General features: G+C 38.7%; 1 protein-coding gene and 2 pseudogenes across 1 annotated transcript; 1 reads left to right on the plus strand and 2 right to left on the minus strand.

The window, feature by feature from the left end:
- LOC140947293 (uncharacterized) overlaps positions 1 to 6,318 on the minus strand; it is a 13,028-nt pseudogene extending 6,710 nt beyond the window's left edge.
- A 2,603-nt stretch (positions 6,319 to 8,921) lies between these two features.
- Positions 8,922 to 13,496, plus strand: LOC140947298 (IQ motif and ubiquitin-like domain-containing protein). Its single transcript, XM_073396358.1, has 5 exons — positions 8,922 to 9,038; positions 9,594 to 9,693; positions 11,226 to 11,373; positions 12,121 to 12,306; positions 13,310 to 13,496. Exons 3-5 carry the CDS (start codon positions 11,251 to 11,253, stop codon positions 13,475 to 13,477), a joined length of 477 nt encoding a protein of 158 aa, XP_073252459.1. The 5' UTR covers positions 8,922 to 9,038; positions 9,594 to 9,693; positions 11,226 to 11,250; the 3' UTR covers positions 13,478 to 13,496.
- Positions 13,497 to 15,437: 1,941 nt separating this feature from the next.
- LOC140948844 (uncharacterized) lies at positions 15,438 to 22,900 on the minus strand (annotated as a pseudogene).
- Between the last annotated feature and the right edge of the window lie 852 nt (positions 22,901 to 23,752).

Consider the following 23,752-nt stretch of genomic DNA (forward strand, 5'->3'; position numbering starts at 1 on the left):
CTTATTATTGTTACAGTCGGTCCCTTGCCATCACATCGTGAGTGAAATGTACTTGCAGCCCAACCGTCCACAGATGCACACCAACAGCGCTTCCAGAGAGAATAAACGCCTTTAGCCACAGGTGCTAGCCAGTTTCTTAACGAAGTCAAGTGGTTTCCGTTGTTTCCCACAACGACGGAGGCTTCAAAACCTTAGGAAAAAAGATTAATGATAATAATAATTATTATAATACTTGACTTTCGTAAAATATGGAAAAGAGAGTTGTGAATGGGACTCTAATCGCAAGAGGCCATAAGGGCGAGAGGAATAATTGTTTTAGTAAAATCCAACTAGTTGGTCAAAAATATCGAGAATAAAAAAAATTAAGCTAGCTAAAGCTAGACTTTAATCCTTTTTTGCCGCCAAAATGTTTAGTATGTAAACCTGGGGTCATCAAAATAAGGGATAAAAGCGAAGCTCTTGTTAATTCTCGCGAAGCAAGGCATACGTCAATCGTTAAGCGAGGCGTGATCTTGCTTTGGTCTTAAATATCTCTCCCTCTCGATCTGGGCGATCGAAGCAAACAACAAGGCAACGTGTAAACAAAAGCGCCATAAACCTGGCTCAATTGCTTTAGCGGCCGTTTAAGAGGTCACGAAAGGCTTTGAGCAATACATTTCCGTACGTAGAAATACCTTTCACAGAAAAAGGGATGTGATTTGGACCATGCTTCAAAACAAGAGCGGAAATTGAAATTTAGAAAACATGTGTTTTGCGTTCTACTTCGCAGACGTTTCGTATCGGTTTTGTTAGGCTGTTCTTTCATATGATTGCCATGACATGCTTTTACATTGGTTTTTAACTGTAAATAGCCCGGTTATTTTCCTGAAGTACACCTTTGAATTGTAGTTAAATACGGCTCGATCAGCTTTAAACTGCGTTTGCCGGCGGAGGTTCCATAGAAAAGACGCTAAATAAAGACTTTTCCCTAAAAAAAATCATCCTTAGTAGTGTAGTGGTAAGGTGAAGTCGCGTCGAGCCGAAGGGGCGGGTTTGGAATCCTTCTTAGCACCATTTCTTTCTTCTATTCTTCTTCTTTTTTGTTGTTGTTGTTGTTTTGTTTTGTTTGCCTATTTGTTTGTTTGTTTGTTTTTTAATATATATATTTTCTTTTCCTTATCACCTTCTTTTCCTTTCTCTTAACCTCTGCCTCGCAAGGTTCTGCGATTCACGTATTTCTAGTATACATATAGTTAAATACTCCGGAAACAGAAACAAATTAAATCGTGTAATGCTAAACGGCGACGGCAACGAGAACGGCAAAAGCATCAATAGTTTTAATTAGCAAGAACAAAAAAAAAACAGCTTTGCACGTACAACATGTAACTTATAGTATTGTAAACACACGATTTTATGTATACTGCAGCCTGCTAAAGGATTTGTGAACTCAAAGTGTCATAACAAAGAAAAATAAGTCCTCAGGTAAGCCCCCAGGGGTTATTTATTTCAAGTGGATTTGTAGGGGGGGAGGGGGGCTTATTTAAATTAGAAAAAATGATGGTATCAATTCTCCATAAATAACTAGGAATACAAATTGGAAAAGGTCAATTATACAAGCAGGTGGGAGGTAAGAAGAAGTAGCAAGTAGGATCAGAATCAAATCCGAACTTCCGAACTTATGTCTTCCAATATAGCATTTGCCTCACCAAAACATAAAACATATTAACAGCATGCGCAGTTGGTTGAAGAAAAAGTAAAAAAAAATCATAAACAAAATTCAAGTCAAATGTACGTGCCCTTCAAGTCAATAAAAAGAAAACTGCTATACCTGCAAACATAGAAAACAAGCCAGTATAAAGGTACAACGTAAAGGTCGATTTGTAGGATCTGAACTAAGGATAGCCAGCCTTTTCAAGGTCTCTGGTGGCATTTCGTGAGTTCAAAAATCGTAATAAGTTGGACTTGTTTAATACATGTTTAATGACTTCATTCGTTCTGCCTCATCACTGAGAATCAACTCTAAACCCCTTTAATGCAAACCTGAACGTAAACGACTTTGCACCACCACGTTGATCCTTGTCTTCTTTGTTCCCATAATGTTAGTTGCTACGCACTCGTACAAACCACTGTCAGCGAGACTTAAGTTCTTAATGGTGAGTGTACCTTGATTTACCTCAGTTCTGCCAGCAGGTAAAGGCAACACCGATCGACTCCAGGTTATTACGGGGCGAGGATATCCTTCAGCTTGACATTTTGCTTGAAATGTAGCACCTTGTGCCGGTGAAGCCAGTGAAGGTGGAACTGTTGCGAAGATTGGAAGACCTAAAATGGAAATTGTGATTGAAAGAAAAAAAAACATAGCAACACAATTATTTTTCTTCCCTTAGAATCTTTAGAGTCACTCATCACTTTCCCAATCTCCACACCCAGAACTAATGACCTTAAAAAAATTAAAACGCTTTTTAGAGTGTTTTCACTCACGTGGCCAGCGTCTATGCAAATTTATTGGAACAAAAGAAACCGTTTGCATAAGAAAAGAGTTCAACTCCTACAGGATTGGTTTGGGACACCAACATGGCCGCCGTTTCATTGTTTTGCGATACCATGCAATATGGCCGCCGTGGCGTCATGTGAAAATACTGTTTAAAAACAAAATTCTAACAAACTTTATTACAAAAGAAACAGGGAATACCACGTACATGCGTTACACAGTACTGCTTACTTAAGTAAAAAACAAATAAACAAACGAAAAAAAAAAAAACAAACAAACAAATGGGAGGGAGGAGGAAAATACACTTTATACAGTACTAACTGTATGTGTATCATAATACCTTTTTGCAACTTAAAAACTTATTTATTGGTTAAAAAAAGGCAGACAGCATGGATTTCGACTTGTTTTCATTAATTTTAATTTTTGATTATAAATAATTGTAACTAATACGTGCTATATTTAATTTTGTTTTAAGCAACAGCAAGGAAGGCTTTATATTACACCCGCTCAGAATCTCAGGTGATACATTATACGAATAACAATTGGCAGCGTATGCGTGCCGAGTGATCACCGCGTCAGGGACTCGCAATCCGGCGGCGCCGGGTTCGAATGCCGTTTGTAACCTTGCAGGATTTGTTCTCGGGTCGCGTCCCAAGTTCAAATCCCCCGGGACGCTTGTAAATGACAAACCCTGTAAGTTGCCTTCCTCCGGCGCTAGCTGAGGTTTTTAATCCTGTTACTGTTATAAAGTTATTTGATTAGTTGTTTCTAATTATTTATTGAATGCTGTGCCTTTAAAGTAGCTGGATAAGCGAAATGTACTTTCCACTATAAACAAACCTTGAAACCTTGAACCGACATATAACAACAGGAGGGACGCGCGCGGATTCTCAGCTAAAGAGGCTTCTCATTTGAATAAGAAATGTCCACGGCTAGCTTTGAGTCCTGAGTTATTACAGACTGCTTCACGTTAGGTGGTCTCTTCAATCTAGTTCTGAAATCGAAGCTAGTCGTCTGCTGATGGTTTAAAGTAAAACCTAAGTATGCTTTAGTCAACATATGGGATTCGAACACTTGGTGTGTATAGTTATTTTGCCCTGGGTTTCCAGACACAAAACCACGTAAGTACTCATCATCATCATCATCATCATTATCACTATCTCGTCGGTCTTACCCTTCAAGCGTTGGTCTTATTATTCGCGCAAACAAGCAAGAAAAAAGTCTCGGGCGCATGTCGCCTAATTCTGGGCGATGAACAAAAAAAAATTAAGGAAATTTTATACATGAATGAAATTAAAGAGAAGGCAATGATAAAATTGCAAGATTAAACAATGGTGCTTCTCAATCCACGCCCTTGAAGCACATTATGGAGCATACAGTATAAATTAGACAATCAAGTAGCGTGATATAACAACATAACTTCAGATGTTTTATGCACCTCTTACCTCGAACAGACAAGTTACCAGTGGCCTCAGATGATCCAAGAATGTTCCTGGCATGACACGTGTACTGTCCAGCATCGCTGTAGTTCAGATCTCTAACGACCAACTCTCCTACTTTAATAAAATACTTTGCACCTGTCACAAGCTTTCTACCCATGAATCGCCATTCGACCGCAGGGGGAGGATTTCCTGCAACTGTGCAATAAAAAGTCGAATCTCCTCCTTCATCCCTTGTCTGTTTTGCCGGTGACAACATTACTTGTGGTGCAGATATCGATTTCCCAGGACTTCCAGGCGGTCCCGGCATACCTTTTTCTCCGGGTTCTCCCTTGTCTCCCTTTTCTCCTGTCGGTCCCGCAGGCCCGTCATTCCTGTTTTTCCGGATTTTCCAGGTGGTCCCATCGGACCTTGAGGCCCTTTCTTTCCCTTTTGTCCCCTCCTGCCACGTGGTCCTTTTGCCCCAGTGGTACCAGGGAGTCCGGGGGGACCTGCAGGACAGACCTTTTCACTTGACTTACAGTACTTGAGGGGCATAAGTTGTTTAAACTGTTTGGTGATTTCCTTTCTCACGTCATGTATCGTGATGCTAACTGAAGTGTCTTTTAAAACGTGTCTTCGTTTTCTTGGACGGATGGTTGTTGGCATTCTTGACAACGGTACGACTGTAGCAAAAAATATAATTTAGAAATTCTAATAACTAGCTGGATTAGTGAAATATTAAATGAATAAAACAGGTTCATTCGGTTTACCGGGGTTAGTAAACGTACACCATCACAGAGTGGGCATTGTTTGTGCAGGGAATATGCGTCGATCTGCGTCAAAGCTCAGGAAATAAGGAACGTCTAAACGAGGCTGTCGATCCTCTTCTCAGTTATTATTAATATTATTTTTCTTTCACTTGAAATGTCCTTGTTTCCAAACTTTGTCCCTCGCAGTCAATGTTTAGTTAATTCAGTTATAAATCCAGCGCGTTTTAGTGACCTTCGATCCCATCATCCACAAAGCCTCAAAGTAAACCCTGACTCCTTTACATTTACATGGGAATACCGGAAAATCCGGTTGGACAATCAAATGGTTTGCGTCAGTCCATTTGGGAAGCATCAGAAAATATGGACTGCGATTTAAGGTGATGCAATATTTCTACTCTTTTGAGTCTGTTCAGATGATTTGGATATACATTGCACTGAGCGGGTCATTGAATCTCCCACGTCGTCAAAATCTATAGTTTTAGGGACGGACCATTAGTCAAGAAAAGCTATGTGGAAGGTGGGGAATTTTCGAGCCGCACGAATGTTTTACTAAAACACTTCCTTTGTATGAATTTTTTAGGTCCGGCCTTTGCATGAATATTTTATTTTTAGTTATTTGGCGTGCATGAATATTTTTCATTTAATTTTCCCAGCGTAAATATATATTTTTTTCTACTTCGTTCCCGCCCCCTCCCCCCGCCCCTCCGAATTAATTATGAATATACACAAAATTGTCACCAGGGTAATCCACCCCTTATTCATCAATGAAAACTATGCAATGCGTGCCAGGCGTTTGAAAGGGGGGTGAAAAGGAATTTTCTGACCACCCAAAAGTTCTATAATTATCGTTTACAGCGAGACTCTCTTCATTGGTTTTTACTTGCATAGGAGGTCCTCCGTGATCATACAGTCGGCTCTGATCTCTGGACGGAAACCTCTATACTGACTGACACCTCTGTAAAACTGACACTCAGAGTCGGTCCTTGCTTTTCTTTAACCCTCTACTCTATTTTTTAAGACGGAGGTCTCTCTAAGCCGGACATCTACACTCGATCAGGGATAGTATCGGTCCCAAAGGTGTCCGTCCTAGAGAGAGTTGACTGTAATAACAACCCGGTCAAAAACTAATGCAGAGTTATTTATATGCAGAATATTTTATATAGACGTTCTTATGTAGCGTGCATTACCGAAAAAAAGCTGAAACCGGAAGAAACCTCTCCGAGAGGTTTGTCCGGAAGGAAGAGCCCAGGACAAAATTTAAACTGATTAATTTATGTCTGAACGTCACCCGTAGGACAAGATAAACTGTACCTTACCTGAGGTATAGCCGATCCCTTCTGAAATAGATGTCCGTATATTCTTGTGATGATATTTTGCGCTATGTTTTTTCGGCGAAGGAGTCATCTTGTTAAGATTTTCAGTCGAGATGCTCTTAACACAGGAAAAACAGTGAAGGCGAGATTCTAGTGCGATGAGTCGTTCGTTTGTTGTTTCGTTCCTCACCCAGAGAACCCCGCAGACAAAAACTAATACCACGGAAACAACCGATGGCTTCACCGATGGAACGAGATCAAGGAGACGATGAGATTTTGAGGAGTTCAAAGGTTTCATTTTCTTCAACTCTATCTGAATAATCGTTTTCTACAGCCACACGGAGACGGACGTTTGAGGTGAGGTTTCCAGTATAAAACGATCCTTTAAAATGGATCCAAAAAGACATGAAGTGTTCTTTTATGCACTTTACAGCTGACGTGTAGCTGCCATTGCTGTTGACCTTCCTCATTCTTAGCTTCTCGCGTTTCACCAAAACGTGCTCAAGGCTTCAGCAGTGAAGTCGATATTTTAGAAATTATCCGTCTTGTCTGCTTCCAAAAGCAGTTATGGATTTGAAATGAACACGTGATCATTTTCCTCCAAAATTTCCGTTTGCTCTAATCAGCGTCAACGGAATTCGAAGTTTATGTGGTGAATTGTTTTATTTTATTTTATGAAAAAAAAAAAAAAATGTGTATTTCTTTCCTTATTTTCTTTCGGATAATAAGCGATTCAGACTTGCTGGCTGGCTGAATGAATGAATGAATGCATGAATGAATGAATGATTGATTTAGTATATTTTTGTACAGTGGGGCCTCCATTAAGATATTCAAACCTTACAATCGAATTTGCCCAGCTTGTAATTTCAGTAAAAAGGCATACAATTTCTTTTGAAATGATTTAACCGTTTCACTTTTCTTTCGGGCCAGCAGCGGACAGTTCATTCCAGTAGTATTGTTCACACACAAACCATGTCCGACTTCCTTCTGAGGTTTTCTTTAAGATGAAATTAATGTATTTAAGGGTTGTTTACTTCAGTCTCTTTTAGGCTATGGAACACTTATTTATATACGCCTGATGATCAATAAAGAGTGGGAATCCGTTAAGCTCATTAAACGGCTTTTAAACAAAGTCAAGGTGCGTGCAGCTCTCTTGTGCATCTGCACGGATAGTTGGATATAAGATTGTTGCTTTAGTTGTTTTATGCATCACGCATGGCATTACCTTATGTTTACATTGTTCAATGTTCCTGTGTCGCTAAATTATAATAAGGACCCAAAGAACTTCAAAGTAAGCGTCATTTTCTGCATGCCTATTAAACCTGCGTACGCGTTTCAGGCCTTTCAAAGAGAAGGAGAAGGGGTAATATATCGTTTTCTTTGCTTTTCACCTAGTATATCATTTAACGGCCTTATTGTATGGAAACCGAAACAGGAATTCAAAGTGACGAATCACAATATAGTGTAATAAACAACCAGCAAAATTTAGTTCGCTTCACTCTCGACACAAGACAGTGGCCCCATTTATGTGTAGCATTTATTAAAGATCCCGTATACATGTTAGCGTTCAAGGCGTAAAACTCCGCCGTAAAGGATTGTCTAAACCAAGAGAGAACAACCTCTTGATCTAAACGACATCCGTAGCATTAACCGAATGACTTAATACAATAGCAATGATCTTAACAGAGGTATAGGTGATCCCTTCTGAAATATATCTGCATCTTCTTGTTAAGACTTTTTTTGCGGTAGCTTTTGTCCGCGAGAAAGTTAAACTGTCACTCTTACCGCAGGGGAATTGAAACATTGAAAGCGAGAAAGTTCAGTACTGATGATACCTGATCCTTTAAAATTAAATTTGTCTATGAAAAACAGGAATATTGTTCTTTTGCATTATGGTGGATGTAAAGCTGTTGACCTTATCGTGTAACGCGCGGTCGAAGTTTCAGTAATAGCCGTTTATGATTCAAAAATGACATGTGCAGCTCCCGACCCCGAAATGATCCCCTTTGATCTCCAAAGTAGCCGTTATAAAAACCAAGAGTGCAGCCACTGCTTTTTTCTCTTCCTCTCCTTTCTTCCTCCTCGCTCTTTCTTTTTCTCCTTTCCTTTTCCTTCGTTACTGTGACTTTGGAGCTTATCGGGCCCAAGAAACCTGCCTTATTTTCAGCTCTTCCCCCTCCCCCAAGCTCTATAATTATCATGATAATTATCGTCAGCAGAGGCCTAATTCAGCTGTCTAGGGCAAAGTAAGAACAAGGTACTTGCCAGTCAAGGCCTCTAGTAAACACTGTTCCTTTATGCAACAACTAAATTTCTGTTTTTCTTGGCAATATTTCCGACCAATAAGGAAAAAACAAGGTGACAATATTTTTTCTTGGAATCACTTGTTCATGGTAATTTGCATAATTAACGGCAGTCGTGTCTTCAAAAATACCAAAAGTTCAAAGTGTCTGCGTCAAAGGAAGATCAAAAGCGCAAAGTATTTTTATATTTCTATACTTTATAGCATCTCCTTAGTTGATTTAAATAGAAAATCAGAGCAGGCAGGTCTGGACTTAATTGCCAGCGAATATAGGGTACTTTGCTGCGCTTTCAAAATGGCCTCTTATAGGTACTAGTAAATTAATTTCCCTGTAGACACAATTATACAAAATTTTAAATTCACGTGCTATTCACACTGTTGATAAACACCGTAACCTAGAAATAATAATCTCAAGCGAGAAGGGCGAGAGCTGGAGACAAGCGAAAAGCGCGTGAGGGGTATGATGGGAACGAATTAACCCGAATAACCCCCCAAAAAGGTGATCGTCAGCGACTGCAGACGAGGCTAACAAGCCCCGCACTGTTGTCAATTGTCCTCTCGAGAGGAGCCTGCTCGCAAGCTCTCCATTTATAGCGAGTGAAGCGCGACTCCCCCAAATGAAGAGCTTGTTCGCAGGCTATTCATAAAGCTACCTTACACGCGCTTATTTTATTTTTCAGGGTTACGCAAGAGAATTTTAACTTTGTTTCTTCAGTATTGCAAACACCTCTTTTCAACCCCGAGGCAGCTCGGATCATCAAGGTGCAGTAATATTACTCATTAACGTTTTATTCCCGCCGCAAAACATCACATGACAACTCCGTTTCAGTTCAGTTTGCTCACGTGATGGAAATTTTAAGGAAGTCTGGGACGAGAATGTTGTTTACTAGCGAAATTTGGGATTCATTCGAAATTGACTGTTATACAAGCTATTTTCCTTTCCATGATGGCAGTATAGTTTCTGGAGGATAGAAAAGAAGTGCGAATTCATGAACCAGTATGCAGCGGAAAATTACAACGCTTGACTCGAAAAATAAGTTGCTCATACACCCGGTGAAAAAGGTTCCTAAAAATTCAGTAAAATCATAAGCTCATCTGTTATCTGACGAATTTAAGGTTATATATTCTTGATGTACTTTTGCTGGGCAGAGAAGGTTAAGACATGCCTTTTTTTCTTTAGTGAAAATGTTCTGATGTTCTTCACCTCAACCACGCCTAAATAACAGTAGTGCCGTCAGTTAAATTCCTAACTGGATCCCCATCTGCTCTTTTGCAATATATGGTAGCAAAACCTTTTATCTTCTTTCTCGTTTTAAGGTTCCACAAGATCCGTCAGTATTACGAAAAATATCTACTTCTGTCCAAGTTGCAACTCATACTTGCCGTCAACAGAATTCCAACTTTCATCCAGTTCTCGGTGAGTCACTCTTAAGATTAATTTTGTTATTGTATTTTTTTTTTCAATCGTTAATGTTAACCGTTGATAAAGAGTTATCATCCAGGAAATTTAAACTTAATGTCTTCAAATCTGATTATTATACTGAGTTTATTGTTTATTTGTTTCCATTTTGAAAATGTTTTATTAAATATATACTTTTTTTTTCACATTCCTCACTCTGGGCATCAGAGTTTTAAAGTCTTGTTTAGGCCAAACAGCAATAGCACTTGGCTTAGCTATTTTCCCCCTTTAATACTTTTCATTATATCCAAACAAAAGTTAGACTGCGAGCAGTCTCTTAATATTCTTGTGAGTCACAGTGGACCGATAGCACAGAGCACACGTGAGGGGCGAGCGGCGAAGCGGCGAGGAACGAGGGTGATTTGACTTTTTTGCTCGCCGTGGCGCGTGCGTGCCTCTGAGGAAAGAAAGACGACCGCTCGCGGTCTACAAAAAAGTGCTTTTCAAGGCTCGACCAGTTGAATTGCTTTTTACCTTTTTTGCTAATTTAAGCAATTATCAATCTGAATGCGAAGTTTACTGTAATGATGTTAACGTGATTCCAAATCTCTCTATTGTACCAAAAAAATTAGTGATGGTCACATTGAAACCGACTGAACTCCATTCAGAAAACCGGCCCATTCTAACCTGCAAGCAAAGGTTTCTCTCTTGCATGGCTTTTAGCGTTTTAGCGTAGGAAGTCGTTCGCGTCGCTTTTGAAAGCAACGAGAGCGTCTAAAAAAACAATAGGTTTAGAAGTGATGTTACACGAGACGATTCGCAGCGACGATTATTAGCACAACACAAGCGTTGCAATGTTGGAAGTTGTAACTATTCGAAACAATGTTGCAACGCTATGTTGCGCTAAAAATCGTTGTTGCGAATCGTCTCGTGTAACATCACCTTAATAAGCAAAGCAACAACTTGGTACTTGCATCACGCTTTTTTGTTAATTTCTTTGCTGTTTTTGCGCGACTACGACTTGAAATTCCTAATTTCGTGTTTTATGGAGAACGTAAACAGACAATGACGAAATTATATTTCGCTTTCTGAACTCGAATATGGTCACTTGGAATTCAAATTCAAGAGGGTTCGCGTACATTTGACAAAGTAAGTAAGTAAGAATAATCGACCTTAAGACTGAAAGAACGTGGAGCGACGTTCCCGTTGCTGTCGCGTCGTTAGATTTAAAAGTCCCTAGTCGCGACTGACAAGCGGCGCGAACGACTTCGTAAATGTTAAAAGACATTCAGGAGAGAAACGTTTGGTCGCAGGGAGGCCCATTCAGGTCAGTGCCGAGCTATTTCTAAGTTCTCTTTTGACGCCAGTCTTAGCCTGTGCACTTTGCGGAGCACCATTGTTAGAGTTGTTCCCAATCTTGTTGTGACTCCTCTAGTTGTTTCTTGTTGGTTAAACACGTTTCTTTTCTTTTCTTTTTTTTTTTTTAAGTTGATTCATGAATTCAAGAGGATTTACATAGCGTGACCTTTGTTTCTTCTTTGGCCTCACAGGGTTGTTGGAAGATGTAGAAAGTGTATGAAACTCGACAACGATCTCAGATTACGGCATGACTTCTCGCAGTACAGAGCAATGTTGAAAGAGCTGAGGCGTTCAGAAGAAAGCTTTGAAGATGGTTCTAAAATCGCCTACCTACTCCAGGTTGGTAAACATGCAGATTCAGTAATCTGCAAAATGTTTTGCAGACAACTAAACTTGTCTGCATTTTCAAGTTCTTCGCAGTGAAAACAAATCACCTCCTTCCTCTCAGGCGTTTTTTTTTTCTTAATATAACTGTAAGCATCACCTTTTAGCCTGGCTGGTAAATGTTGAATTGGAGGCTTAAGTAGTCGGTTTGGGTCATAATTTCACTCCAGTAAGAGCATGTTGCGTAAGGCGGCCAGTTACCAGTAACGATCAATGGAGCGAATTTTCCTTTCGTGAACGGTCTTAAGACACTCAGGGCCTGAATATTACACACACTGGTCCGGTTTGCCGCTTTGAGAACGATAACTCTGTTAAACGTAGCAAAAATCATCAAAATTTATAAGATTACAAGAGAACAATGCAGACGTGGCCACTTTACAAAACAACCCAGCCTGGCAGACGGGGCCATTCCGGATCATGTAATCATGCTCTAAGAAAATTTTTGTCCTGTTTTTCATAACTGTCTTTCTAACTTACACATCGGGTCATGTAGCAGCTGCTCGGAAGAACACTTCTCTACACATCCTGTTGGCCCTAGCTTTTTCTTCAACATTTTACGTAACTCTGCTTTACGATTTCTTTTTTCGTAGACATTTGCCTCATATTAACTTAATCCAGAGAATTTTTAACCATGACGAAATAGGCATCAATTGTCATGTGCAAACTAAGAGATCTTTGACTAAATCTGTTCTTTTTTTTCAGGAACCTGATTTACGCTATCTTATGGAAAACATTTGGAATAGCCAGAGCGTGCTCAGCGCCCACGAAGACCTGTTTGACCTGATTCTTGTACAATGGAATAAGTACGAAGAGTGGTCTCCGTGGAACTGTATTTTACTCACAAAGGAGGAAGCATCTGCTCACGCCAAACTGGAAAACGTTACTGAGGTACGGCTCCTTTTCTTTGTTTGTCTTTGTTGTTTTAAAGCCATCGTCAATAGATGGGTGTGGGGAAGATGCTTGAGTAAACTGAGGAAGCTGCAAGCGAGCGTGAAGGTAACCAAGACAACCCTGTGAGCGGCACCCACCAGGCACCGAAACACTGAGAACCTCAGTGGAAATCTTTTAGATACTTACCAACACCCATCCAGAGGGAGGAGAGGGCTGGGAGCAAAGGGGCTTTGACACAAGCACAAGCAAAGACAACGCATGCAGAATGACTTGACCACCAAAGGAGCGCTGTAAAAATGCTGGGACCGTGAAAAAGCCTTAAGGCCGCCCCACATACGATTTAGAACGGAGACTGCTGGCCAGCATTGTCTTGTGTTTAACCTCACTTAAATTACTTTTAACCATATTTCATGCTTTAGAGCGTCCTTTAGTCGGATGTGGAAGGGGGGATCGGGCCAAATCGGATGCAGCAAATACAGTAAAAACCCGCGACTAAGAACTTGCATTTTCCCGCGTTAGTCTAAACAGGTTCGTACATAAATGTTAATTAGCGTAAATTTAGGCTGTTAGAGCGGTTTTCACTTGACTGTCGTAAAACCAAAACCAAAGTAAATACACTAGCCAACCAAAGGGCGTAGTAAAACCAAAACCAAAACCAAAACCAATCCCTTTCGACAGTCAAGTGAAAACCGCTCTAAGGTTCGATCATCCACGAACGATCTTGCACTTTCTTTTGAAGTACAATAAAAGCCCGCGACTTAAAGTACCTGTTTTTGAAAAACCGGTTAGGCTAAAATTTGCCAGTAAGGCCCCCTCTATACAGAACCTGTGAAGCCCAAAATCTGAAACAAGTTCTTAGTTTCTATTAAAAATCTATAATAGGGTGGGAGTAAAGGAAACGCCCTCCATTTCCAACCCCACCCCCATCCCCCAAGTTGGAGGTGATTCCCTTCACTTCCTTCGATTATCCTCACTCTAACTTTGTATTTCTTTCCATCAGGCATACGGGCGGATGTTTATCGGGAAGATTCTACACAAGCACGTACTGGCTCGTAACTACTTTTCACGCCTACCCGGCATGGCGGAACACATGAAGAAGAAAATTCCTGGACAAACTCGAGGATTGGCTGGTAACAACGGGACGAGAACAGCAGCACTTAAGGCGTAATCTTCGCTGTTGAACTACAGATCATGATAAATTCGTCATTGTTTAGCCCTTCGTAACATGTAGGCTCTAAACATGGTGCATTGAAAGGAAAATCTTCGTGACCAAGTGACAAATCATTCTGATGCGTATTTTGATTTTTCTTTTCTTTAAAGATGTACATATATAGGTATTATTTCTTTAACGGTATTAGAACAACTTTTTTTTTTCTTGTTCGTTATTGTAAATAAATTAATAAAACTGAAACAGTAGCCCATTCTTCGATCTGCGTAGTTAATAATGTATCCAGGTCTTGACCGCCCTCAAAACGAAAGACATGTGAAATAAAAACAACAACTATGCGCTTTGTAGACTGTTAACAGAAGGAAGTCCTTACGCCACGTTGCCATGGAAACAAAATTTCTAGAACTCAACAAACCGTGGACCTGAAAATATGGCAGAAAACAAATGAAAAAAAATGACAGTGCATAATTGCTCTCAAGAATAAAACGGTAGCTCCTCTGTCAAGAAAGATTGCTGAGATCCAGAAATTTTGCAACCATGGTAACCTGACGTCACACTTCTTTCTATTGTCTGACCTACTTGGAGTTGATCAGTTTAAAAATTCAGTTTAATCTACTATCTTTCCAAGCGTTAAATAACAGAATGCTACTCGATTCTTTTATACCTGAAACATATTTTTTTCTTAAACATTTCGCGACACAATTCATAGTTTTTACCTTTGCATTACGGTACAAAGTAGGGCCTGGATTTGATGTCAAAAACGTTTGGTGGAGAATATTAGATAATGGCTAAAATTCAGCTCCATGTTCACATTTCAAGAAAACGTTCTTTAGCGAGGAAACAGCCTTCATAAAAGTGACGGAGAAACCAAAGTCATTTGTCGTAAAAAATAAAATAATGAGTTAGAGAAACGGCCTCTACTTGAATTGACCAGACAACACTAATAATTTGGAGCATGAATCTCGTCATATATCTCAAGATTTGTTTGCATGTGTTTCCTGTAGGTCGTATTATTCCAACATGCTTCTTGGCTCAAGATCATAGACGATGCATTTGCCATTAAACAGTTTGATTGATTGACTGAATGATCGATTGATAGCTATTGATCGACTGATTGATTGATTTGATAGGTCCGGCCTGAAGACATTTGATTCAGCTCTAGCCTGAGCTCTATTGTTATTTTGCCTCTTAAATACAACTCTCCGAAAAGATGTTTTGTTATTAAGAGCTTGTAAAATTGGGGGTAATGTCAGGTTTCCTTAGCTCCTGTAGAGAAGACTTGGGAGGAAAGTGAGAGTATACGTACTTATTAAACAAAACGCCTTGATACTGGACGCTTTGAAACTTAGAAAATTGTATTTTTAGTTTGGGCGAAATCAACATGTGACCTTTAGTAGACTTTGGAGACAAAAATTAATATATACATAAAATGTATCTTGTCTATATTCGTTTGCAGCCTCCCTTTCCTTGTGTAGTTAAACAAGAGATTAAAATAACATTAAATTTAAAAAAAAAAAACTTTGAAAAAAGTTAGGTTCAGTAGCTTTGACATCTGCTTCCCCCTTTGAGAAATAAATCAATGAATGATAACAACAATGATAATTTTCAGCTTTAAAAATGTCGAACAATACCATTGAATACAGTTTGCCCACTGTTGAGAAGGTGCGGCGCTTATTTCGGGAAGGTGTTACATGGTAGTTATGGCAAAAGTTAGTCAGAGACGTCATTATATCAGTAAATCTATATTTTGTATTTAAATTAAAAAGGAAAAACCTGGATCAAGATAAGACTTCTTACCGGTGAATTGAACTATCTACGTGCCTTATGGGGTGTTTTGTCTTTCTTCCTCGGTTAGTACATACAGGACAGTATGCAATGAATTCGTTTTAGCGACTATTTACTTAATGTTTGAGACTTATGGAATACTAATATCAAAGTGCATGTGGCCCATTGTTAATTATTATTTCTTGTTTGTTTCGTAAAAAGTTTCTACTTCGTCTGGTGTGAACCAGTACGATCCTGCCAGGAATGTTCGGGCGAATGTTTTTTTTTTTTTTTTTTTTTTTTTTTTTTTTTTTTTTTTTTTTTTTTTTTTTTTTTTTTTTTTTTTTATTTGCTTTACTTAACCCAATAATTACAATATTGAACACTGCTTACACTGCTTACATTATTTACAACATTCATACCATACTTACAATACTGACAATACTTATTGCTTACATTGCTAACAATACTACTGTTTTCAAACATTATTACATTTCGTATGCTTCAAGTACACAGTTGCATCAGAAGAAACTTATTTAAGGATAGTTGGCGTTATTGAGGCAGGATAAGCTACGGATGAAAGACATAGAGAATATCAGGGGGCGTTGGGAATAGCGCCATGGTAGAAACGATAGTTTCTACGTGATGTCGTGTAGGAATGACCATTGTTTGGGCAGAACATTGTTTGCTTCTGCTTGTGCTTGTATGTTGTAAATTGTCTTTAGGTGTTTGAGAAATCCTTGCAATAGAGGTATAGCTTCTTTTGTTTTGCAGAGCCAGATATAGTGCCTGGCAATAAGAAAACAAAAGTTGATCTGGCGTTGAAGTTTAGAAGAGTCTGATCTCAGGCCTAGTGAAACAGTCATGTCTGCAGAGTAACTATCGGGAATAATTTGGCAAAGTTTTAATCGCGTTATGATGCTCTCCCAGAAGAGCGCCGTTTTGGGGCAGGACCAGAAAAGGTGTACGAGTTTTTCTGGTTCTTTTTTACAAAAGGAGCAGTTGGAGTTTTCTTTTACTCTTATCTTAGTTAAGAAAGCGTTTGTTGGTATTCTTCTGTGCAGCAATTTAAATTGAAATTCCCTGAGTTTTATGCTTTTTGTGATTTTATGAGCTAGCTGGTAGGTCGCACCCCACGTTATTTCGTTTTGACCTAAGTTGCAGTCTTGATTCCATTTTTGCTGGCTTGTAGTAGGGGGGGCACTTTTCTTTGTAATTAATTTGTCATACACCAACTTGCTTGCTTTTTGGGCTTTCATTAGTTTTGTCGAAAAGCTTTCGTAACTATTACCTTCGTTTGTGTGGTCACCTTGGTTGAATGTGTTGCATAGCTTTTTAAGAGCAGAAATTATTCCACAGTATGCCAAGGGTTGGACCTTGATGTCGTATTTGTTTAAAAGTTCTGGTGGAGTGAGGAATTTTCCTTCTCTGTTCCTTAAGTGCTTAACTTTTGTGATGCCTTTACGATACCATTCTTTAAAGAAAATAGGGCTGTCGTTAATCCTTACAAGTGAGTTGTACCATATGCCTTGTTCTGAAAGCTGGCTCTCTGATGTTATCCTCTCTTCAAAATTGATTTCTGACCAGATTAGGAGAATTTCCTTTAAGAAACTGTCTTGCGTTTTGAAGATATTAGCTATGTCTATCTTATTAAGGTTGCTTGTGAACGGTAGGGTACACTCAAACTTTTTCAGTTCAAGATCTAGAAAAAGTTTCCATTTACCCTGATTATCTGTATCCAGGTACTTTTTTATCCAAGTGGTTTTTAGCGCTTTATTGAAAGATAGTATGTCAATCATTTTGAGGCCACCTGCTGGGTAATTGTTAATCATAATATCTCGCTTTATTTTATCGCCCTTTCCGTTCCAAAGGAACAAGTAAAAGAGCTTGTTAATCTCGCTAATTATTTTTTTGTTTGTGCACAAGGGTGCCAAGACGTACACAATTTGAGAAGCTACTAAGCTTTTCAGAACAGTGATCTTCCCACTTAAGGTTAATCTACGGTATTTCCAGTTGCTTAGAATATTGTTAATTTTTTCCAGTTTTTCCTTATAATTTAGAAGTACAGTGTTTTCAGGGTCTGTCGTAAACCAAACGCCTAAAGATTTTACTTTGTTTGTTTGCCATCTGAAATTTCTTTCTGGAAGAAGAATTTCTGTTTTTCCTTAGGTTGTCGTTGTCTCCAAGTGTACCTTTTGTCATCTGGATTGTGAATTCTCCAGACATCGAGAAGATCTAGGTTCTCTGAAATTTCTTGAACGGTCTTCAAGCTATTTTGGTGAGTTTTGGCAATGCCACCTTTTTTGTCATTTTCGATGTTAAGAACAAGGTTGAAGTCACCGCCAATTATTATGTCTTCACAATTAAAATTTAAAAGATGATCGTAAAAGTTTTGAAAGAATGAAGGTTTATCCTCGTTGGGAGCATAGATGTTAGCGAGGGTCAAAAGCTTTTCGTTAGCTTTTAAGTCACAGATAATAAATCTCCCTGCAGGGTCGGTGTAAAGTCTTTGGAGCTGAAGGTTAAAATTATTGTTAAAAAGAATACATACCCCTGCTTTGTTGCTTTCAAAAGAGGTGAAGTAAGCTTGATAGCCCCATTCTGCTTTCCACAAGTGATTTGTTTTTTCTATACAGTGTACTTCTTGGAGCATGCATATTGATGGCCTTTTGGCGCGAAGCCAATTAAATACTTCTCTTCTTTTAGCGTCATCCCTAAGTCCCCTGACATTCAATGAAGTTATTTTCAAAGTCACGATTTGTTCAAGTCTTTTGTAATAAACGTTGTCTCGACGGGAAAAAAACATGTGCGCCTCAATAAAGGATTTGCATTCTTTCTATTAGGTGTAAAATGATTGATGCAAAAGGTACTCGATATTTTAAACAAATAATGAAGACTAAAACGTGCATATAATATTAGACTGAAGCAAATGATCACAAAAGGTAAATTAAACAAAATAACACTTTGAATAAATAAAAAAGAGTAGCGCAAAAACAAAGAACAGAGCATAGACAAATTTGTAGTTAGTAAAATTAAATTACTTTGGCAGCGAGAAATTTGAATGGTTGATAAGACGTCCCTCTCCAGACTTAACGTAGATTATTTTGCCTGTTCAGTTTATAATTGATCTAAGTCCTCTTCGGAAAAAATTCTAACAGGGGAGCCATAGGGTGATGTCTTAACAAAAATCTTACCATCCAAAGACCAAACACTGAGTAGAGTACCCTCTTGTCTTCTCTTGTTCGCTTCTTTCATGATTCTACGCCTATAAGCCGTGAGGTTCTCGTTTATAAAAATACGTTGTCGTTCCTGTGCATTTGAAGGGTAGCTGGGAAATAGATCTTTGATTTTGACATCCTTTAGTTTGGTGCGTTCTTTGTAAAGTTTCGATTTCACTTTATGATTGCAAAATTTCACTATAATGGATTTGCCCCGATTCAGCTTGTGTGAAATCTCTATTTCTTCAGGCTCTATGGTGATATTTAGGGCTTCAGCAACCTTGATGACCGCGGCCTCCGTACTGGGATACGCATCTTCTGGAATTCCATGGATTTCCAGCGAGTTCTTTCGAGTGTATTGTTCCAAATCATCATGGTGTTCCCACAGTCGATCGGATTCTTCTTTTTGCTTTCCTAGATTCTCCTTTGTTGTTTTAAGCTCGTTCCTTGTTGAGGCTAGCATGTGTTTTAATTCTTTGTATTCGTCCTTGGTCTTTTGCAAGGACTCTTTCAAATCTTTAAGCTCCTTCTCGTAGAAGTTGGCAGATTCTTTTAATTCTTCGATTTCCTTCTTCAGCGTTCGATTTTCGCTAAGAACTGCAGCTATTTGGATTTGTATGTCGACCAGTAGAGCCTTGATTTCAAGAAGGCTAGGCTCTTCTTGTTCCTTGCCCGCTTCAATCGGTTCTTCAACATCAATGTTTTCCTCGGCCGCCATGTTGGATTTCTTCGGATTTCTTGGTTCGTCTTCGGTTGAGCCACGATCACCTCTTTTATTCTTTCTGGGAGGCATTTACATTGAAGAAGGTAGATTACATCGTCAGGGAGCCAGATAGTGTATTTTCATAGGAGTAGGTGCCAGAGAGGGGTCATCTTTGGCAATGTTAGGCAGACACGATGAATACACGTCCGACCGCTGCGATTTCCCGCCAAAAGTCCCCTGTTCGGGCGAATGTGCTGTCGTAGCTGTACCCGCTCGGTGGGCTGTAAGTATGGCCAAGGCGGCTGTAAGACTTGCTATTGGATGACGCGTAGTTGGAAATGAGAATGTCACATCCTCCCCCGAATATAGGGCCATACGATGAGTCACAGTGTATTGAATCTCTGTTTGAACTATATTTCCCTGTCTGAGGCAGTTTAACAGGTGCCCATCCTGGTTTGTTCACCAGTGAAAACAAAAAGCTTTAGAGTCGTACTGGTACCCACTGCTGGAATCTATCAGAGAGAAATTAAAGATGGAACCAAATGTAATTAGCGCCGTTTGTTCTGATACTCACTTTAGAAATTATTTCACCCGTCAAGTGCATTGACTCTGAAGACAAACCTGGAAACAAATTTTCTAATTTGAAACGAGTTTGAGTCTGACATGTTCCATTTGTATTTGTAGGACAAGTACAAACATTTTAAAACCAAATTAACAAAAAAACAAACAAACAAACAAAAAGCACTTATCAGACGACGGTTGTTTGAGCAAAAATCTGTCGGAAAGAAGTTCAATTAATTGATCTACAAAAAAACACTCTTTATTCCAGAAAATATTTATATTCATCATATTTTAACTGAACAAATTAACAGACGGATGTACAATTAAAATAAATGGTAAATTCACTCAAACGCAGTTTACACACTAAATTGCCACCAGGTTTGAAGTTCTCGTTTGAACTAAGTCATGAACTTTTTAATTCAGTTTTTCTTATCAAAGTACAAATAGTTGATGTAGCAGGCTCCATCGCCTTAAAAGTGTTTGTATTTTATTCGTATTTTTTTACTCCATTCTATAGATAATACTTTATTTGTACAATAAATTAGCAGGAGGTTGTTTAAACTACGTGTACATAATTATATAATGTTAGCAAGAAAATTTAGAATGTAGAAGGGCACATTATAGTAAAACTAATTATCGCCCTTTAACAGGCCTTAAAAGTACAAACGTTTGGTACAGAAATTGTATCTAAAGGCTTCCCAAAACTTTTAAAAAATAATCCGTTCATCACAATTGGCCTGATAGTCCAGTCAGTCTAGGCATTTTTGAGGCTCAACATCAAACTAATTGCAACAGAATTGTTTTCAACGCCTTTTAAGTAAGGGTGGCCCATCTAGCAACATACTAAAAATCCGCCAAAATCCGTTCGGTGGAACATGTCAAAATTAAGCGTTAAACATTTTGAGCTTTTAGCACATGGAACCCACGTTAGTTGAAATTAAACGTTCAAACAAAAAATGCGCAAAGCGTGTTTGTTACTTTTATGGAAAGTGAAAGAAGAAAGAATAACTGCTACCTAGCTTTTGGGGATAAAAACGACGATTTTAGTTTGTTCGGTACGTTCTCAAAAATCTAGCAAGATAATGCTTTGCAGGCTTTTACGATATACCAGTTTCACTTTTTTGAAGCTTTTCGTTTTCTTCTTGTTAAAAGTGAATGGAGAGGAGGGGAGAATAGTTTAACTGATCCTTTACGATGCACAACAATGCAGAGTTTTTGAGCAGGTTAAGCTCCAATGCCTATGAATTTGATAAAAGGGAAGTGCGTTTTCATTTAAGGAAAAGTGTTGTTACCTTCGCAAAAAAATTATAAAGGTTAACGGAACATTCATCGCATAAGAACTTTGGTTCCAGCAAACGTTTCCTTCAAGAAAACGAAATAGTATAATAGGGAATCTGCTTTTTAAGAGAAAGACAAACTCTGGGTAGCCAAAACAATGCGTATGTAAAAATATATTGTAAGAGTCTATGGAGTAATGGAAATTCCCCGCGCAGAGCGTAATTTACGCAACTCAGTCATAAGGTTAACATGCAGTAAGTTGAAGTGTTACACAACGCACATCCGAAGAGAAACATAGGTTCCGGTAAAAAAGGGGAGCCATAAGAAGCTAAGTCAGGCAAGCCCATTAATGTTGTACATGTGTCCAGTACTTTTGGGCCTTCATTGACCACTGCAATTATTTTCAGACGTATAGGATCCCATGATCGTTAAGAAAAAGAGGTCTGTGTGAGATTATAACATTGCGTGACAATTAAGATGGACACTTAATTATCGTGGTAGTGATCGGAATGTATATCATTAAGGGATCAATTTCAATACCTTGTTTTTAAGCATGTTATCTGAATTTTTTTAGTTAGTTGGGTTTAGATTTCGTGTGTACCTTTGGCAGTGAACTTTTCCTATTTGGAATAAACCCTTGAAACTGTGAAATGAAGTTTCTGCGTTAGCTTTCACGACAGGTCTTCATTTGCCAATGGACGAGAAAAAACTGGTCAAGGTTCATGGTTGTTCTCAGAAAAGAAATGCAAGGAGGGAATATAAACGCCTTTAGACCACAGAGCGATTAATCTACTTATTCATCTTACCAAGAAATGAAGAACTGACGCAAAAAATACAAACTGACAGAGATACACTAAACTAAACTGAGATCTGAGACTCACTACAAGAAGAAGATTAAAAAAAAAGAGAACAATCATACTGCGCTTGGGTTTCTGGATTTCCCATGTGTAATGAAAAGCGCAGACCGTTACGATCAAGCAAAAACCAAATAGACGGAGTCCTTAGCAGAATATTTATTCACTCACATTGTAAAGTACAGAGTCGTAATCATAAAGGAGGTTGCTCATGTCCCGAGAAATAAAAAGAATCCCTGATTTCGATCACACATATTGTCCAAGATTTTTGAGCAAAATGGGAATAGGATAAACAGTTGGTACTGATACAAAGCTATCGTCCGTTGCAAACATTTAGTCGCACGTAGCTTGCAAGATGGAATCAAATTAAGTAGCTGACTAAAGGTAAACAAAATATCAAATCAAATTGTTCACCATCAGTCAGCTACTCTGAATTTGCATCCATGCTGCAGGATATAAAAAAATTACAAGCCTGATGTAAAACTGCTAATACTTACTGCATTTCTGATATTGCGCAAAAAAAAAAAACAACAACAACAACAAACAAACAAACTAACAAAAAACAATTGCTACTATTTTAACCACGTTAACACAGACTTACTAATAATTTCCATTTTAAATACCGTCACAGAAAAAAAAACAATTAAAGCTTGGAAAACAGAATGTGAAGACAGACGAGTGGTTGGGTAACCTGTGCAAAGCCCTCAAGACGAAACACTGACCCACGTTGGTAACCGCTGGTAACCGTAAGTAGTAAAATTATGTCTTTTTGCAATCATGTTAGCTTACCCCATGATACACTGGTATATCCTCCAAAGATATATCTCCCGACTCTTATTATGGTTACAGTCGGTCCCTTGCCATCACATCGTGAGTGAAATGTTCTTGCAGCCCATCCGTCAACAGATGCACGCCAGCAAAGTTTCCAGGCAGAATTCGCACTTCGTGCTATAGAGGATAGCCAGCCTCTCAAAGTCCTCAAATAATTGCTGCTGTTTCCCACGATAAAGGAGTCTTCTAAATCTGAATAAATATCGACCAGCATTAAATCTTCGCACCATGTAAGGGAATACAAGACAGTCTTGGATTAATTCTAGATTCCCGGTACTGGGTTCCGGACGATGTCAGTGGAACTTGGATTCCGAAATCCAGTCGTTAGATGGATTCCGGATTCCTAGAGCTGTTTTCCGTATTTCAATGTACACGAATTCGGAATCCAAAAGCAAAAATCAGTTCCTGGATTTCGGATGTGACAAGCAAAAATTTGTCAGATTCCGGAATCCGGATGCCTTTTCATGGGGTGAGGCATGATAACAAACGACCGCTAACGTCAATATGAATTATGTTGGCTTTTTAACGTCATAAATACTATACAAGAACGAGAGGGATATAACAGAGATAAATTGACAGGCAGGCCCTCATTCCATCACACTTTTCTCATAGCTGGGAATTTTCTTTCCCAACAACAAATACTCTCATTTGTCATTAATTTTATACTAACTATTAAAACCCATTTACAATTAATTTCGCTGAAGAAGAAGAAAAAAAAAAAATCAGTCAAAGCAATATTTACAAGTCATTTCATTTCATAAGCTCCTGTTCATTTCGATTTAAAAAAATCATTTCAATTAAAAAACACACACACCCATACATTCTTTCTAAGCGCAAAGACTTACAATCCAAGAAAAGGATCGATTTGCTTTTCAAAACACTCTGCAAAGCAGCATAAAAAAACTTCAGTGGATTTTAATTTGATTTAATTTATTTGTTCACCGGTAAAATGAGATAGAAAAATATATTATTTCAGGTTAATGAATAGATCAGAGCCAGAAAGTTCGGCTTAAAAGCTCACACATAAATGAGAACATCTAAGGGTACTGCAGTTACCAGAAGGACT

This window comes from Porites lutea, chromosome 9, assembly GCF_958299795.1.
Source record: "Porites lutea chromosome 9, jaPorLute2.1, whole genome shotgun sequence".
Taxonomy (NCBI): Eukaryota; Metazoa; Cnidaria; class Anthozoa; order Scleractinia; family Poritidae; genus Porites; species Porites lutea.